The 18002-nt window shown below is 65.2% G+C and overlaps 1 protein-coding gene across 5 annotated transcripts in view; it reads left to right on the top strand.

Annotated features, from left to right (window-relative positions):
• STAU2 (staufen double-stranded RNA binding protein 2) overlaps window positions 1-18002 on the top strand; it is a 92589-nt gene that overhangs the window by 36158 nt on the left and 38429 nt on the right. For 3 of the 5 annotated variants that reach the window (XM_029068992.2, XM_029068994.2, XM_039912495.1), the window contains exons 9-11: window positions 210-347; window positions 2963-3094; window positions 9855-9915. In XM_029068992.2, coding sequence (XP_028924825.1) covers window positions 210-347; window positions 2963-3094; window positions 9855-9915 — 331 coding nt within the window. The remainder of the gene's footprint in view (window positions 1-209; window positions 348-2962; window positions 3095-9854; window positions 9916-18002) is intronic. The other 2 variants (XM_029068995.2, XM_029068993.2) reach the window with 2 other exon arrangements.

The following is an 18002-nucleotide window of genomic DNA, read 5'->3' on the forward strand; positions in this document are numbered from 1 at the left end:
GCCGCGAGCCCCGGGGCCGCTCGCCTCGCCGGGCCTCGGTTCCCTCACGCGGAAGAGGGAGGCGAGGACCGGGAGCCCCGCGCGGGACGGGGACCGCGTCCGACCCGCTTAGCTCGGACCCACCCCGGCCCTCACGACGGCGCGCGGCCCAGAGCGAGCGCGGCGCCCACCCCGTCGTCCGCATCGTCGTTTCTCAATCGCCATTTTAGGCCAGCCCGGAATCCGGGCAGGGCGTCAACCCCATCAGCCGCCTGGCTCAGATCCAGCAGGCCAGAAAGGAGAAGGAACCCAACTACGTCCTGCTTTCCGAGCGAGGCCTGCCCCGTCGGAGGGAGTTCCTGATGCAGGTATGACCGGCTGCCCCGCGGGGAGGGAAGGATCCTCCACCGTCCGGGGTCGAAGGGCCCGCGGCCCCGGACGGCACCCGAGGCCCCGGCCCGATCGGTGATGGTCGTCGTCGTCGTCAGCCGTCGTCGTCGGTAAGGCTTTGTTTGAGGCGGGGGGAGCGGTCGTCTGTCCGACCGGACGAGGGGGAAGAAGGGGGGGGGGACGGAGAGTCGCCGTTGAGGTTCGAAAACGTCTTCCCTTGCGGGGACCGAATTCCCCGGGGCCGGAAACGAGGACGTGACCGATCACCCAAGTGATGATTAATTATCGTGGTGGCATTTGTTGAGCCCCCGCTCGGTGCCGAGCACCGTTCCGAGCGCTGGGGGAGACGCAGGGTCGTCGGGTTGTCCCCCGTGGGGCTCACGGTCTTCGTCCCCATTTCGCAGATGAGGTCGCTGAGGCACCGAGAAGTGAAGTGACTCGCCCAGAGTCACGCAGCTGCCGGGTGGCGGAGGCGGGAGTCACCTACCCCTTTCTCCCCCGACGAGAAGCGGCGCGGTCTAGTGGGTCGAGCCCGGTCCTCGGCGTCAGAAGGACCTGGGTCCCCGTCCCCGTTCCGCCACTTGGCTGCCGCGTGACCTCGGGCGAGTCCCGTCACTTCTCCGGGCCTCAGTGACCTCCCCTGAAAATGGGGATCCCCAAAGGGGACAGGGACCGACCCGAAAACCCGGGCTCCGCCCCATCGCTGGGAACGGGGCTCGGCGCCCTGCAGGCTCTTACCAGACGCCATCGTTATTATCATCATTATTATTATCGTCGTTATTGGTATCAGGATCGCCAGTCGGGTCCCTTCCCTACCGTGGAAAGCGACCCCCAAGCGAAGATATTTTGTCCGTCGGCATTTTGGCCCGAGAGAAAGCGGCGCGGTCGGTTGGGGTGGCCTGGATTTTCCTCAGCGGGGACGGCCGCTGATTTCTCAGCCCCACGCGTCCCGGCCTCTCTCGGGGAGCACGTTCCCCGGCACCGGTAGGACGGGCTCGGCTCCGAGGACCGGCCGGGGGGTCCCGGCGGGCTGGGTCGGCGGGCCGCCCCCGCCGGCCCCTAGAACCCGCGGAGGCCTCCCGGGGTCGGGTTCCCCCCTGCCGGAAGGGGAATTCAGCATCCTCCTCTCCCATGGATATCGGCAGACGTCCGAGCCCGTAGGCGGGAACGTTTGGCCGGGCGGGCAGACGTTTTCACGCGGAATCGGTTCTGCCCTTTTCCCGCCGCCCCCCTCCTTCCCAACTCCGGCGGTCCCGGGGGATTCGTCGTGGCGGAGAACCGCCTCGTCGAAGGCCCCTCGAAGCCCCTTCCGCCCGAACGGCTCACGCCGCCTTTTCGTGTGTTTTAATCGAGCGTGGAAGCGAGGCGTCCGGCGAGGGGTCGGCCCGTTCCGATCCGTCGCGGGGAGGGTCGGTTTCGATGCCGGGAGACGGGTTCGATTACCCCGCCTCCGCCGTAAGGGAGATGGGAGAAGATCTCCGGTGACGTTAGCCGGCGTCGCCTTCCCCGGCTTGGTTTCGGAAAGCTCCCTCTCATTCCTCCCTTCGCTCGTATTCATTGAGCGCCTTCCGGGTGGGTGCAGAGCACCGTACCGAGCGCTTGGAAAGTTCAGTCCGGCAGCGGGTAGAGACGGTCCCCGCCCGACGACGGGCTCGCGGCCTAGAGGGGGGCAGAGACGGTCACGCGAAACGGAACGGGTAGACGGGCGTCAGTGGCACGGATATAAATAAAGAGAATCAGAGGTATACCGTACGCGTTTACGCATCTAATCCTCGCCGGAGGCCAGAGCGACGGTTCGGCCGGCCACACGGGGTTCAGAGACGTCGGCCCGTATGATTTATCGAATCCCCAGATCGCGTCCCCTTTCCGACGGGGTGGGCTTCTCCTCGGGTTCTCAAGGAAGCGGGTGCTTCTTCGTTCATTTATTTGGGCCTTTCGGCTTTCAACTCCTGAAGCGGCGCGGCCTGGCGGAACGAGCCCGGGCCCGGGGGTCAGAGGACCTGGCTGGGGTTCTGATCCCGGCTCCGTCACTCACCTCCTGCTGCGGGACCTTTTCTGTTTCGTTTTTCCTGGCGTCTGTTAGGCCCCCTCCTAGAGGGCGGATACAAGATAGTAATAATAATGATGATGGCATTTCTTAAGCGCTTACCACGTGCCAGGCACCGTTCTGAGCACTGGGGGGGGTGGATACGAGGTCAGCAGGTTGTCCCGCAAGGGGCTCACGGTCTCGGTCCCCATCTCCCGGATGAGGTGAGGGAGGCCCAGAGAAGGTAGGTGACGTGCCCGGAGTCACCCAGCCGACGGGGGGGGGGGGGGGCGGGGGCGGGATTGGAACCCGCGACCTCCTGCCACGAGGCCACAGCGCCGCCCGCGAGCCGATCGGGTCGGCCCCAGTCCCCGTCCCACGTGGGCCTCCCGGCCGCGATCCCCATTTTCCGGACGAGGGGGCCGAGGACCCAGGCCCTCCCGGCTCCCGGGCCCGGGCCGCCCCTCCGTGGATCAGCGGGGGCGTCGGGGGCCCGCCCCGGCGGGCCGCCCGGCGGCCTCCTCACCCAGACGGTGGCCGGTCATCTCTGGCTCCGCCTCTCGCCAGGTCAAAGTCGGCAAGGAGATCGCCACCGGAACGGGCCCCAATAAGAAGATCGCGAAAAGAAACGCCGCCGAAGCCATGCTGTTACATCTGGGTTACAGGGCCTCGACCCCCCGTCACGATCCGGCCGACAAGGTGAGAGCGTCCGCCCCCGACGGCTCGGCCGGGCCCCGGCCCCGGCTCTCTTCGCGCGGCGGAGCGGCCGGGGCCGAGTCGCCGGGTCCCGGGTCCGCATCCCGGCCCCGCCCTCCGTCCGCCGCTCTCCGGGCCTCGGTCCGGTGGGGCCGGCTGGCTCGTGTCCACCCCGGCGCTCGGGGATGGTGGTGACGACGGAGTGCGTTAGGCGCTGGCGGCGCGCCAAGCACTCTTCCGAGCGCCGGGGACAGAGGCGAGGTCATCAGGCCGTCCCGCGTGGGGCTCCCGGTCTTCATCCCCGTTTTCGCAGCTGAGGTCACTGAGGCGCAGAGAAGCCAAGTGGCTTACCCGAGGTCACGCAGCGGACCCGGGGAGGCGGGATCAGAACCCACGGCCTCTGACTCCCAAGCCCGGGCCCTTGCCACGAAGCCACAGTGTCTGGCACGTAGTAAGCGCTCACCAAATACCAGAACTGCGATTGTCGTCATCGGGCACGGAGCCGCATTCAGCCCCTCGCCATCCGGGCTTGAGAGAGAGTCCAAATTCTGGTTGCACGAGGGTGTCGGGGGACCGTTGTTTTTTTTTTTTTTTCAACGATATCCGTCTAACTGCTGACTACGCGCCCCTCGCTGTCCTAAGCACCGGGGTGGATCCGGGCCGATCGGGGCGGACACGGTCCCCGTCCCACGAGGGGCTGACCGTCTCCACCCCCGTTTTCCGGGCGAGGAAACCGAGGCCCGGAGAGGTGAAGCCACCCGCCCGGGGCCCCGCGGCGGACAAGCGGCGGAGCCCGGCTGAGAACCCGGGTCCCCCGACTCCCGGCCCCGGGCTCTTTGCGTCGGGCCGGTGCTCAGGTGAAACTCCAGCTCAGGTCACCCGTGTCAGTCGGTGGTATCTACTGAACGTCTGCCACGTGCCGAACGCTGGACCGGGCGCCCCGTCGGGCGGAAGCCGGAGTCCGGCGAGCGGGGAGAAAGCGAGATTCATCGGCCTCGCTTCCGGGAGCATCACCCGAAAGATTCCTCGGAGTTGGCGGCGTCCGTTCGGTACGAGGGACGTTCGACCCCTTCGGCCGGGTCTGACGCCGCCGCCGATAATGATAACCGCGGTACTTGCTGAGCGCTGACCGCGTGCCAAGCGTCGTTCATCCGGTCGTATCTATTGAGCGCTTACTGCGTGCAGAGCGCTCGACGATAGCGCTACCCGTCCAGCGCTTACCGTACGCCAAGCGCTGCGGGAGAGACGAGGTCGTCGGGTCGTCCCGCGCGGGGCTCCCGGTCCTCATCCCCGTTTGCCAGCTGAGGTCGCCGAGGCCCAGGGGAGCGGAGCGACTCGCCCCAGGTCAGCCGGCGGGCGGGCGGCGCAGCCGGGATCAGAACCCACGACCCCCGACTCCCAAGGCGGGGCCGTGGCCACCGGGCCGCGCGGCCCCTTTCCCGGGGACGCGGGTCGAGCGGGTTGCACCCGAGGGGAGCCGTCTGCCCCGTGTCTTCGGCCCGAGGTTCCGGAAACCAGATGAAGACCCTGGGAAGCGAAGAGCCCGCCTTCTCCCCTCAGGGCACGATCCTGTGGGCCCGACACCTTACGAAGTCATTCTTCCTATTTATTTTAAGTTTCGACCTGACCCCTCGCTTTGTCTCCCTCCCCCCGGTTCGTCTCCGCGTCGAGGGGCCGGCGATGTCTCGGCAGCGGCCGACGAGGTCGCCGACGCCCGCCTCTTTCGTTCAGTAGTATTCATCGAGCGCTTCCCGTGCGCGGAGCACCGTACCGAGCGCTTGGAATGAACAGGTCGGCAACCGATAGAGGCGGTCCCTGCCGTTGGACGGGCGCACGGTTTAATCGGACTGTGGGGCTGGGACTGTCTAATCGGACCGGGGGCTTCTCTTTCGCGAGAGAAGCCCCCGACCCGGGCCCCCCCCCCCCCCCCTCGGCCCGATGGTCGCGGACTCGAAGCTTCCGTTTTGATCCCTCGGCCGACCCCCGGCCTCTCTGTCGGTTTGGTGTCCGCGAAGCGCGTCTTCCTCTGTGCCGAGCACCGTTCTACGCGCCGGGGTAGTCAGGTTGGCCCGCTGGGGGGGGGGGGGGGGGGGGGGGCTCACGTTTTTGATCCCCGTTTTCCAGATGAGGGAACCGGGGCCCAGAGAAGTCGAGCGACTTGCCCGGGGTCACACAGCCGACCGGGGGCGGAGGCGGGATTAGAACCCGCGTCCTCCGACTCCCGAGCCCCGGCTCGCTCCGCGCCGCCTCGGGGCGCTCCGCGGGTCGTCTGTAAGTGACGCCGCGCGATTCCCGGTTCTTCCCGGCGCGGCGGTCGTCCGCCGGCACTCTGGCCTCGGGGCGGGAGCCCGGGCCTGGGTTCTCACCCCGGCTCCGCCACGCGTCCGCCGTGTGACCTCGGGCCGGTCGTTTCGCTTCTCTGGGCCTCGGTTCCCTCATCGGGAAAAGGGGGACTTAATACCTGTCCTCCCTTCCCACTCATCCTCTCCCCCTCTCCACCGCCAGCTCGTTCCGGGCAGGGAACGCGGGCGCCCGGCCCGGTGCCCCGCGCGGAGTGAGCGCTCAGTAGGGACCGTCGGCGGACGGGCCGCGGGCCCCGGGCGGGGCTCGATCGCCTCGCGTGTACCCCCGGCGCTCGGTACGGTTCTTGACGCGTAGTGAGCGCTCCGCGGACGCACGGTTCTGATCGTCCTTCTTGGGGTTTTGAGTTCGAGTTCAGGTGGCACGAGATTCCCTTCCAGTTTCCATTGGAATGCCCCGCCGATCGACCTTCTCGCCCCGGGGAGACTCTGGGAAGATCCGTGTCTGCCCTGCTTCCGTCACCCGGTTAGCTGACGGTTTCCCTTTTAAAAAGAACACTTGTAATCCGAACCCGAACGCACCGGGGGTTTATGGGGTTTGGTGTTTTTTCTTTCACGTTGTATTTACGTACGTTATTTTAACGCATTTCGTTTTAAAACGGCACGTCAAAATATAAATCCTCGCCCGGCGCCTCCGCCGAAAAGAACCAAGGTGAGAAGCGAAGACGGATCCGGAAAGTCAGTCGCCGCCCATTTCTGTCGAACGCGGGGAGCGAGAGGGTGGAACGGTCCCTTCCTCCCGTTCGCTCGTACTTATCGAGCGCTTACTGTGCGCAGAGCGCCGTATTAAGCGCTCCTCCCGCCCCCGTCCTCCGTTCTTCCCCGGGGAGAAGCCTAGTGGCTAGAACCGGGGCCCGGGAGTCGAAGGGTCACGGGTTCTAATCCCGGCCCCGCCGCTCGTCTGCCGGGTGACCCCGGGCCAGTCGCTTCGCTTCGCTGGGCCTCGGTCCCCTCATCTGTAAAACGGCGATGAAGACCGTGAGCCTCGCGTGGGACGACCTGACTCCCCCGTGCCTACCCCGGCGCTCGGGACGGGGCTCCGCGCGTAGTAAGCGCTTAACGGACGCTAACGTCAGCGTTATTGAAACGGGGATGGAGACCGTGAGCCCCCCGGGGGACGGGGACCGTGTCCGACCCGGTCGTCTCGTCCCTGCCTCGGCGCTTGGAACGGAGCTCGGCACGTAGCGGGCGCTTAACGGACGCCATCGTTAGTTTTACCCTCCTCTCTTCGAACGGGGAGAGGGCGCGCCGACGCCCGGCTTCCCCCTCGCTGCCCTTCGACTCGACCCGAACCGCGGGGCGTCGGCGTCTCCCGGGGATCCGGCGGCGGCACGCGCGTGTACGCCTGCCGCTCGCGCCCCGACACCCCCCCCCACCCCGGGGAGCAGCGCACACAGACGCGCGCTCTCTCTGCCCCCCCGTCTCCGCCGCGTCCGCCCCTCCAGCCGGCTGTCGTTCACGGGGAAGCCCGGAGCGTGGGGGTGGGAGAAGCGCTTAATGCTTTTAATATTCATATTAAAAGTAATATCAATACTTAATAGTGAGTGAGCGCTCGATGAACACGAATAAACGGGAGGAAGGGACCGTCTCGCCCTCTCCCCCGATTAGACGTGAGCCCGTCAGAGGGCAGGGACCGTCTCTGTCCGTTACCGATTTGTCCGTTAATAACGTTGGGATCCGTTAAGCGCTTACTACGCGCAGAGCGCCGTCCTGAGCGCTGGGGGAGATACGGGGTGATCGGGTCGTCCCACGTGAGGCTCGCGGTCGATCCCCGTTTTCCAGATGAGGCGCAGAGAAGCGAAGTGACCCGCCCAAGGTCACACAGCTGGCAGGTGGCGGAGCGGGGATTCGAGCCCGTGACCTCTGACTCCCGAGCCGGGGCTCTTTCCACCGAGCCACGCTGCTTCTCTTAGTACAGTGCTCTGCACGTAGTAAGCGCTCGATAAATGCTATCGAATGAATAAATTCACGCCCCCCCCCCCCCCCCGCCCCACCACGCATTTTCTCTGTCCCCGGCCGCCACGTCCAACCCCTCCAACCGGCTCTCCCGTTCGCGCCCTCCTCACCACCCACGCTCTCTCCGTTTGGAGTCGGTTTCCCCTCGGCGGCCCCCGTGGGCGGGGGATGTCACCGTTTATCGCCGAACCGCACCTCCCCAGGCGCTCGGTACGGTGACGGCCCGCCGTGAGCGCTCAACAGATAGGAGCGGACGAACGGGGGACTGAGCGCGGGGGGGGGGGGTCTCCGCGGGGGGCTGGCGAGGAGGACGGCGGAGGGAGGCGATGCCCGTTTTCTCGTCGAACGGCGGGTTCCGACCTTCGCGTGGAGCCGAGCGCGTGGAGCCGAAGGAGGGAGCCCGGGCCCGGCGGGGGGAGGGCCTTAAAGCGAGTTTCTGACCTAGAAGAGACCCCATCTGATTTGGAGTCAACCTCACGCCACCTCTTTTTTCCTGGGCGCATTTTTCTCTCTCTTTCGCTTTGTCTGAAGGAAAACCTTTTTTGAAAAAACAAAACAAAAAAAAAAAGCTAGGATGATATACGAACCGGGCGTTTTAGATTTCAAAGAATTGCTTATAAACAATGACTCAAAGAGACGACGGGAAAAGTAATTTCCTCTTAACATTTTTCTGGCCCGGTGGAGTGGAGATTTCTATTTTATAAAAGGTGGGTTTAGAAGATTTGGGATTGGAGGCCTGGTTCCGCCCCCTCCCCCCGCGTCTCCCCCGGAGTGGAGTCGGCGATGCGGGGAATATCGCAAAGCCTCAATCGTTTTCTTTCTCCCCCCGCTTGTTCCGCGAGCGGGGTTGGGGGAGGGGGACGGCGGCGCCGGAAGGGAGCTCGTCGTCGGAGCTTGCCGACCGCCGAGCCGACCCGTTGAAGAAACACGTTTCTGAGCCCGGCCGCTGTTTTCTCCCCCCTCCGCCCCGGATGTCTCTGCTCTTCCGGCCCCTCGCTGCGTCCGCTTCTTTTTCCCCGTCAGTTGGTGGTATTGGTTAAATCCTCACTCTGCACTGATCGCCGGGGGAGATGGAAGCCGAGCGGGTCGGACGCGGTCCCCGTCCCGCCTGGGGCCGACGGTCTAAGTGGGGAGGAGAACCGGTAGGGATGGTAACATTTCTTAAGCGCTTACCGTGCGCCAGGCGCTCTGCCGAGCACCGGGTTGGCTCCGCCGCGCGTCTGTGTGACCGGGGGCGGGTCGCTTCACTCCTCTGGGCCTCGGTGACCTTGTCTGGAAAATGGGGATGAAGACAGGGAGCCCCACGGGGGGGCGGCCCGCTGACCCCGTCGCTCCCCCGGCGCCTAGGGCGGTGCTTGGCACCTAGTAAGCGCTTGACGGAGACCGTCGTCGTCATTCCAAGCGAATGGGGTTGGACGCGGTCCCCGTCCCCCGAGGGGCTCGCGGTCTCCGTCCCCGTCTTCCAGGTGAGGGAACCGAGGCCCGGAGAAGTGAGGTGACTCGCCCAAGGTCACCCAGCAGACCAGGGGAGGCGGAGCCGGGACCAGACCCCGGGTCCTCTGGCTCCCGGGCTCGGGCTCCCCCCGCCAGGCCGCACTGCCTCTAATCGCTGGCGTTCACCGAGCGCCTCCTGCGGGCAGGGCGCCGCGCCGAACGCTCGGCGTCCGTCCGGTCTAGAGGGAAGCCTGTGTAGTGTGGAAAGAGCACGGGCTTTGGAGTCGGGGGTCATGAGTTCGAATCCCAGCTCTGCCACTTGTCTGCTGCCTGACCGTGGGCGAGTCGCTTCGCTTCTCTGGGCCTCAGTGACCTCATCTGGAAAATGGGGCTGAAGGCTGGGAGCCCCACGGGGGACGACCCGATTCCCCTGCGTCTCCCCCAGCGCTTAGAACGGTGCTCCGCGCAGAGGAGGCGCTTAACGAACACCAGTAATTTTATTCTTCTTAGTTTGGTCCTGTCGACCCTAAGCTCCTTGTGGGCGGGGAGTACGTCCGTTCTCCTGTTGCATCGTCCCCTCCCGGGCGCTCGCCACAGTGCTCTGCCCACAGCGAGCGCTCCATAAACCGCCACCGACCGACGACCGGTACCTAGCGACGAGGTAGATCGGTCGATCCGAAGGCCGGATCGGGGAATCCGGTTCGTCGGCACATACTAGGCTTGTGTGTTTTGGTTTTGGGGTTGGTTTTTTTTTTTTTTTTTTTCATTTTCCTTTACGACGTCTGTAAATAATAATGACGACGATGGTATCTGTCAAGCGCTCACTGTGTGCCGAGCACCGTTCTAAGCCCCGGGGGAGCTACAGGGTCAGCGGGTTGTCCCGCGTGGGGCTCACGGTCTTCATCCCCATTTTACAGATGGGGGAACCGAGGCCCACGGAAGTGAAATGACTCGCCCGAGGTCCCAGACCCTCCCGCCGTGATGTCATTTACAAGTTTCGTTTCCCGTTTCAGCCCGGGGACGGCAAGGGCCGGAACGGTCCGAAGGTTGGATTCCCCGAACCGACGAGCAACGGTAAGTCTTCCGTCATCTCTCCGAGCTTCCCTCGCACCTCCGACGTCGGCCGAGCGGGTGGGTGGGGCCCGGGCCCGGGACTCGGAGGTCGCGGGTCCTGATCCCGGCTCCGTCCCCCGTCCGCCGCGCGGCCCCGGGCCGGTCGCTTCGCTCCTCCGGGCCTCGGTTCCCTCGTCTGCGAAACGGGGCTGGGGACCGTGACCCCCCCGTGGGACAACCCGATGACCTCGCGTCTGCCCCAGCGCTTAGGACGGCGCTCGGCGCGTAGTCGGCGCTTCGCGAACACCGTCGTCGTGGCGATCCTCCGGGGCGGGGGTGGAAGCGGCGGCTCTCGCCCACCCAGTCGACCGCCGAGGCCTCGAGTGGGGTCGGAAAAAGAGCCGTCGGACGTGGAGGAGCGGCGTGGCCTCGTGGAGTCGGGGGACCCGGGTTCTCGTCCCGGCTCCGCCGCCCCGCGCGGCCTCGGGCGAGGCGCTTCACCCCTCTGGGCCTCGGTCCCCTCGTCTGTAAAACGGGGAGGAGGACGGTGAACCCTCCCCCCGGGACGGGGACCGTGACCGACCCGATCGGCTCGGCTCTCCCCCCGGCGCTCGGTGCGGTTCCCGGCGCCCACCGAGGGCCCCCACCGGACGTCGTCAAAAAAAAAACAAACGAGAGGTCCGTGCCCCCGTCCCCGAAGGGGATTTTCAGACGTCGCTGCGGGAGAGCGCAGAGAACGGGAAAGAGGCACGTGAAGAGCCACACGTTCGGTCTGCCGGGGACGTCCGTCCGTCCGTCCATCGGTCTGTTCATTCAGCCGTACTTATCGAACGCCTCCTGGGGAGGGACGGCCGGGACCCTAGCCCCGTTCCCTCCCCGACCCTTCCGCCCCGAAGCGGAAGCCCTCGTCCTCTCCGACGAGAAGGAGAGGCCTCTCTCCGTCCGGACGGGCGGGCCGTCCGTCCGTCGGTCAGTCGGCGGGCCGAGGCGCGGGGCGGCCCGGGCTGCGGCATTCTGGGAAACGGTTCCCACCGGAAGGTGGCGCTTAGTTCCTCAGTCTCTCCGGTCCGGCCGGGCCTCCCCTCGTCCCCTCGCCCTCGTCCCCTCGCCCTCTCGCCCCCTTTCTCTCTCCCGCTCTCCTTCTTTCCCTTCCTCTCTTTCTGCCTCTTTCCCTGGCTCCCTTTCTCCCTCTCTCTCCTCCTTTCCCTCACATCCTGTCTCCCTCTCTCCTTTCCTTCCTTTCTTCCTCTTTTCCTGGCTCCCTTTCTCCTTCTCCCTCTTTCCCTTACCCCTTTCTCCCTCTCCTTCTCTCTCTCTCTCCTTTTACCTGACTCTCTTCCTGCCTGTCTCCCTCTCTTCCTCTCTCTCTCCTTTCCGTTACGTCCCGTCTCCCTCCTCTTCCGTCTCTCTCCCTCCCTCTTTTCCCGTCTCCCTTTCTCTCTCTCCTTTCCCTCACATCCCGTCTCCCTGTTTTCTCGTCTCTCTTTCTCTCTCTCCTTCTCTCTCTCTCCTTTCCCTGACTCTTTCTTCCTCTTTCCCTTTCTCCTTCTCTCTCTCCTTTCCCTTACATCCCGTCTCCCTCTTTTTCCATCTCTCTCCCTCCCACTTTTCCTGTCTCCCTTTCTCCCTCTCCTTCTTTCCCTCACATCCCGTCTCCCTCTTTTCCTGTCTCTCCTCTCTCTCCTCGTCTCTCTCCCTCTTTCGCTTACACCCCGTCTCCTTCTTTTCCTGTCTCCCTTTCTTCCTGTCCTCCTCTCTCTCCCTCTTCCCCGTACACTCCGTCTCCCTCTCTTCCTGTCTCCCTTTCTCCTTCTGCCTTTCCCGCCCTTTTCTCTTCTCCCTCTGCTCTCCTTTCCCTCCCCTTCCTCTTTTCCCGTCTCCCTTTCTCCCCTTCCCCTCCCTCCTCCCCTCCCTTTTCTTTTCTCTCCCCGCCCTCCTTTCCCCTCCCCCTCCCCCGCCCTCTCGCCTTCTCCTCCTCTTCCCCGTCCACCTCCCCGCCCCGTTGAATTGCACTCCCCGAGCGGTTAGCGTAGCGCTCCGCGCCCGGTAAGCGCTCGGTAGATGCGACGGAAGGAAGGAATCCCTCGCCCCCAGGCTTCCGACGTTTCCCCGGGGCCCAGCTTGGGCCGGTCTCTGGGCGGCCGGACCCAGAGGCCCGCGGGAGGGAGGCGCCCCGTTCCCCGTCCTCGGGGCCCGGGGCGGCGGCCCGGTCACGCGCCTACCGGGCCGAGCCGGGACGACGAGACGGCCGTTGCCTCGGCCCAAGCGGAAAGACGTGTCTCTTAAAGGGTCCCGCGCTTCCCCCGGGGGGCCCGAGAGACCGCGAGGGACGCGGGCAGAATTCCCCCAAGGGCCCTTCAACAAGACGAGAAAAGTCACGTTAATCCCAGGTCCGCCGGCATCACCCGGGCCGGTGTCGGGGGGAGCGGGCCGGCCCAGCCGCCTGCGTTTAATTTCTGGAAGGGAAGATTTTCTTCTTCCCGTGTTGGCTTGGGAGATTCCAGCCGTAGGAGACTGCTAACAGTTACGACCGAAGGACGGTTTAGAGCCGTCTCGCGAGGGTTAGCGATTACGCGGCCCGGCTCCCCCGCGTCGTATCCCCGGCCGGATCGCCCGCGGATCGGAACCGGGGCCGCGGAGTCCTCCGTGGCCAAAAGAGCGTCCCCCCCCGCCCCCCCCCGGCCCCTCCGGAGCCGGAGAGCCCGGCCGAAGGCGCCGCCCCGGCGGGAGCCACCCCGCCCGCTCCGCCGCCCGGAAGCGTGAGTCCTCGGGGCGGGCGCCCACGTGGTCTCCGCGGGTCTTCCCCTTGAGGTTCAGGCGCTCGGGACCCCGTAGCGTGAGATCCCTTCAATTTAGCCGTTTCGGGCTCGGCGCGCACGTAGAAAGCCAGATTTTACGGATGAACGACGACGGAGTCGAAGGGAGAGGGAACGAGAGGTCCGGCGTCGGAGAGCCCCGCCGGCGGCCGACGGAAGACCCGGTCGGACGGTCCCCTCGGGGACCGCTCGGCCGATCCCCGTCGACGTCGCCTCGCCCTCCCCGTTGGGCGGCCGGGCTGAAAGCAGGATGGAGGTGGCCGGCGGAGGGGAACCGGGCAGCCGGATTCCAGACGGGATCGATGAGATGACCCCGACCGTCGCTGTGGCGTCTGTTAGGCGCTTACTACGTGGCGAGCACCGTTCTAAGCGCCGGGGCGGCTCCGAGCCGGTCCGGTTGGACGCCGTCCCTGGGCCCCGTGGGCCTCACGGGCTCCGTCCTCATCTGACGGAGGAGTGAGGTGACTCGTCCGAGGTCACCCGGCAGACAGGTGGCGGAGTCGGGATGAGAATGACGATGACGTTGGTGTCTGTTGAGCGCCTGCTACGTGCCGAGCGCCGTCCTGAGCGCTGGGGGAGATCCGGGGGAATCGGGCCGTCCCACGTGAGGCTCCCCAGTTGATCCCCATTTTACGGATGAGGTAACTGAGGCCCAGAGAAGTGAAGTGACTCGCCCACGGTCGGCTGCCGAGTGGCGGAGCCGGGATTCGAACCCAGGCCCCCCTGACCCCCGGGCCCGGGCTCTACCCACTGGGCCGCACTGCTTCTCGATGGCCGGAGGGGCACGCCGGGGCCATCCTGCATGGAAACAGACTGTAGATACCCCTTTTGCGGGGGGTTATTTCTTGAACGCCCTGCTACGTTCCGGGTACCGTTACGACGCCGGGGCGGATACGGGCCCGTCGGGTTGATCCGGGAGGAAGGGGGCTCAGGTAGAGCGTGGGCTGGGGAGTCGGGAAGACCTGGGCTCTAACCCCAGCTCCTCCCCTTGTCTGTCGCGTGACCCAGGGCGAGTCACTTCCCTTCTCTGTGCCTCGGTCCCCTCATCTGTAAAACGGGGGTTAATGATACCGATGGCATTTAAGCGCTGACTGTGTGCCGAGCGCCGGGGGAGACACGGGGTCGTCGGGTCGTCCCCCGTGGGGCTCCCGGTCTCCGTCCCCATTTCGCGGAGGAGGAACCTGAGGCCCAGAGGAGCGGAGCGGCTCGCCCCAGGTCACCCGGCGGACGGGCGGCGGGGCGGGGATCGGAACCCAGGCCCCTCTGACTCCCAGACCCGGGGTCTTCCCACCCGGCCACGCCGAGGCCCGCGAGGGACGGGGACGGCGTCCGGCCCCATTAGCTTGGATCCACCCCGGCGCCTAGTACGGTGGTAAGCCCTTAGAAAATGCCAGCGCGGAGCGCTGGGCCAAGCGCCTGGGAGAACCAGGACGCTTAGAGCAGTGCGGGGCGCGTAGCAAGCGCCTAGCAGATACCAGAATTCTTCATCGGCCGACCCGTTCCCCGCCCGTCACGAGCTTAGGTGACCGAGGAAACGTCCCGACGGCGACGACGATCGCGGGATCCGTGAAGCGCTTACCCTGCGCCGACCGCCGTCCCGGGGATCCGGAGTAGATAGGGGTCGGACACCGGCCCCATTTTACAGACGAGGGACCCGAGGCCCGCCGGGCCGCCTCGGGCGGGCCGCTTCGCTCCTCCCGGCCTCGCCGACCTCATCCGTCGGATGGCGAAGAGGCCCGATTCGGACGGCCCCGTTCCACCCCCGTCCGCCCCGGCGCTCCGAACGGGGCCGGGCACGTAGGGAGCGCTGAACGAGTGCCGTTGCTGTTATCATCATCGTTAATAATAATCCCCACCCTGCAGGCGAGGGAACCCCCCCAGCCTCCCCCAAGCGCTCAAGTACAGCGCTCTGCACACAGGAAGCCCGCGGCGAAGACGACCGACTGGACGGGAGAGGTGACGGCGGTCAAGAGATGACGATTTTTTTTTTTTTAAATAGCCTCCCTTTCCTATTTTTTCTTTTCCGCGCCGTTAACCTCCCTCACCCCGCCCCTCTCGGGGACGAGGTTGAACGGAGACCTCTCCCCGTCTGCGTCTTCGATTTAAGCGGAATCGGCGGCCGTCGGGCCGGCTTCTCGTCCCGGCCCCGCCGCGCCTCCGCTCCGCGGGACCTCGGGCGGGTCACGTCGCCTCTCCGGGCCTCGGTGACCTCATCTGGGAAACGGGGGCGAAGACGGGGAGCCCCCGCCGTGGGACGACGCGACGACCCCGTATCTCCCCCGGCGCCCGGGAAGCGCTCGGCGGCCATCGTCGTCGGTAGAGAAGCGGCGCGGCGGAAAGAGCCCGGGCTTGGGAGGCGGAGGTCGCGGGCTCGAATGCCGGCTCCGCCGCCTGGCAGCTGGGTGACCGTGGACGGGTCACTTCGCTTCTGTCGGTTCCCTCATCTGGAAAACGGGGATGAAGCCCCCCCCCCCCCCCCCCCCGGGCGCTTAGAACGGGGCTCGGCACACTGCGCGCGCTGAGCAAATGCCGACGTTATAGTTATCCTTACTAGCTGTCGACTGATGGGAGCCCCCGCGTTACGGCTGGGCAGATCGCAAAAGCCGGTAGGAGAACCCGCCAGAGGGAAGAGGCGGCTGTGCCCGAGAACGACGCCGGTGTCCGTTAAGCGCTCACCAAGTGCCAAGCACCGTTCTAGGCGCCGGGGGAGATTCAGGGTCAGCGGGTCGTCCCACGTGGGGCTCCCGGTCTTCATCCCCATCTGACGGATGGGGGAGCCGAGGCCCAGAGAAGGGAAGCGACTGGCCCGAGGTCACACGGCAGACCGTAGAATGCCGTCAACCGGTCAGTCGGTGGCAGTAATGATAGCGGTCCCCGTTAAGCGCTTGCCGTGGGCCAGGCACCGTTCTGAGCGCCGAGGGCGAGACCTACGAGTTAACCAGGTCGGACGCGGTCCCCATGGGGCTCAACGGTCGCCCTCCCCCGTTGTCCAGATGAGGAGGCCGGGGCCCGGAGAAATGAAGCGACTCGCCCAAGCCCCCGCAGCGGGCACGTGGCGGAGCCGGGACTAGAACCCGGGCCCTTCTGACCCCCAGGCCCGGGCGCTGGTATTCGTGTTAGTTTTCTGGTTTTTTTTTTTTAAATCGTTATTTGTTGGTGATGATAACGAATGGTGGCATTCATCGTAGGCTTTTGTAAAACTGGCATTTGTTCATAATAATCGGTTATATATAATATATATAATTAAATATAGTAAACGCTAAAATATAATCCGTTATAATAATAATAGCCGTTGCCGAACCGTCCACCCCAGACGCTTAGTCCAGTGCTCCGCCCAGAGTAAGCGCTCAAGAAATACTATCGAATGAATGAGTAGTAATAGTAAATGATAGTCATCGCAGCCTGGTTTTTAATGGTGTCGGTCATCGCGACGAATACTGATGACAGCTGTGGTCTGGGTTAAGCCCTTACTACGTGCCAGACGCCGCGCTAAGCGCCGGGGTAGACGGGAGAGCATCGCTCCGAACGCCGTCCCCGTCCCACACGGAGCACGCGGCCTTTCTCCCCGTTTTCCAGATGAGGAAACTGAGGCCCGGGGACGTGAAGCGACTCGCCCGGGGTCCCGCGGGCGGCAGAGCCGGGATCAGCACCCGGGGCCTCCAGGCCGGGGCTCCGTTCGCTCGGCCGCGCCGTTTCTAGGTCCGGGGAGGAAAGGGGCAGGTTTCTTTTTTTCCTTTTTCTCTTTTCACCAGGGTTCTTCTCGGACAGACTCTGGTTTCCAAGGGTCCCTGCTACGTCGCATTTCCTCGGCCTAGAGTTTACGAACGTGCTAAGAACCGCGCCCCCCCCCCCCCCCCGCCCCCCCAAATCTAAGTTTCGACGCGATTCCGCAGAGACGATTTATTTGGAATTTCCAAAAAAAAAAAAAGGGGGGGGGGGAGCAGGTCTTAATCTAATGCCCCCCCCCCCCATGAAAAAATATTAAAATAATTCTTGATTATGTCGTGTACGAGGTTGTTAAATTCACCCCCAGCCGCCCAGGAGTTGTTTTAACATTTAGAAAGTTCAGTGATCTGGAAGAGGTCCAAACTATTGTTCCAGACAGCAGTTTGATATTTGGGTGGATCATGTAAAAACACTGAAATGGCCGAGAGAGCATGTGAAATGTTTGTTTTAAGAATTATTACATCAGCGGAGCGGACATCTGCGGGACTCGGTTGCGCTCGGAACCTTTTTTTCAACCTCGGTAACCGTCCCGCTTTTCGAGGAAGGCCACCCCGACGCCGCGGCGGCGTTTCAAGTGATGATGATGATGATGATGTCGGTATCTGTTAAGCGCTTACTGTGGGCAGAGCGCCGTTCTAGGCGCCGGGGGAGATCCGGGGTCGTCGGGTCGTCCCACGTGAGGCTCGCGGTCGATCCCCGTTTTCCGGATGAAGGTCACCGAGGCCCGGAGAAGCGAAGCGACGCGCCCACGGTCGCCCGGCTGACGAGCGGCAGAGCCGGGAGTCGAACCCGTGACCCCCGACTCCCGAGCCCGGGCCCTTACCGCTGAGCCGCCCCGCTCGGCTCGTAGCGCTCGAAGGATTAAAACCGAAGGCCGTTTCCCGGGGTTTTAAAGATCCGTCTCTAAGCGGCGTCCGTCGAGAACTTGCCGCGTCCCGGGGACCGTACTGGGCCCCGGGGCGGATACGGCGAGGCGCCGGGGGAGATGCGGGGGAATCGGTTGTCCCACGTGGGGCTCGCGGTCTTGATCCCCATTTTACAGATGACGAACCGAGAAGTGAAGCGACTCGCCCCAAGCCACCCGGCCGACGAGCGGCCGGGCCGGGGTTCGAACCCACGACCTCTGACTCCAAAGCCCGGGCCCTTTCCACCGAGCCGCGCCGCTTCCCTAATGATAATCGCAACAGCGGTATCTGTTGAGCGCTTCCTACGTGCCGGGCGCCGGACGCGGCGCCGTGGGGGACGCAGGCGGGTCGGGTGCCGTCCCCCGTGGGGCTCAGGCTCTCAATCCCCATTTTCCAGACGAGGGAACCGAGGCCCAAGAAGCGAGGCCGCTCGCCCGGGGTCACGGGGCAGACGGGCGGTGGAGGCGGCATTAGAACCCGTGACCTCCCGCTAGGCCGGGCCACCCGTACGTCGCGCGGCGCCCCGCGCCGAGCGCCGGGGAGAGGGCGGCACGGCGGAGTCAGCAAGTGGTCTCCGCGGCTCCCGTCGGGCCAGGCTCGGTGGCTCAGCGGCGAGGGCCCGGGCTCGGCCGTCGGAGGACGCGGGTTCTAATCCCGGCAC

The sequence above is a fragment of the Ornithorhynchus anatinus genome, chromosome 7, assembly GCF_004115215.2.
Source record: "Ornithorhynchus anatinus isolate Pmale09 chromosome 7, mOrnAna1.pri.v4, whole genome shotgun sequence".
Classification (NCBI taxonomy): domain Eukaryota; kingdom Metazoa; phylum Chordata; class Mammalia; order Monotremata; family Ornithorhynchidae; genus Ornithorhynchus; species Ornithorhynchus anatinus.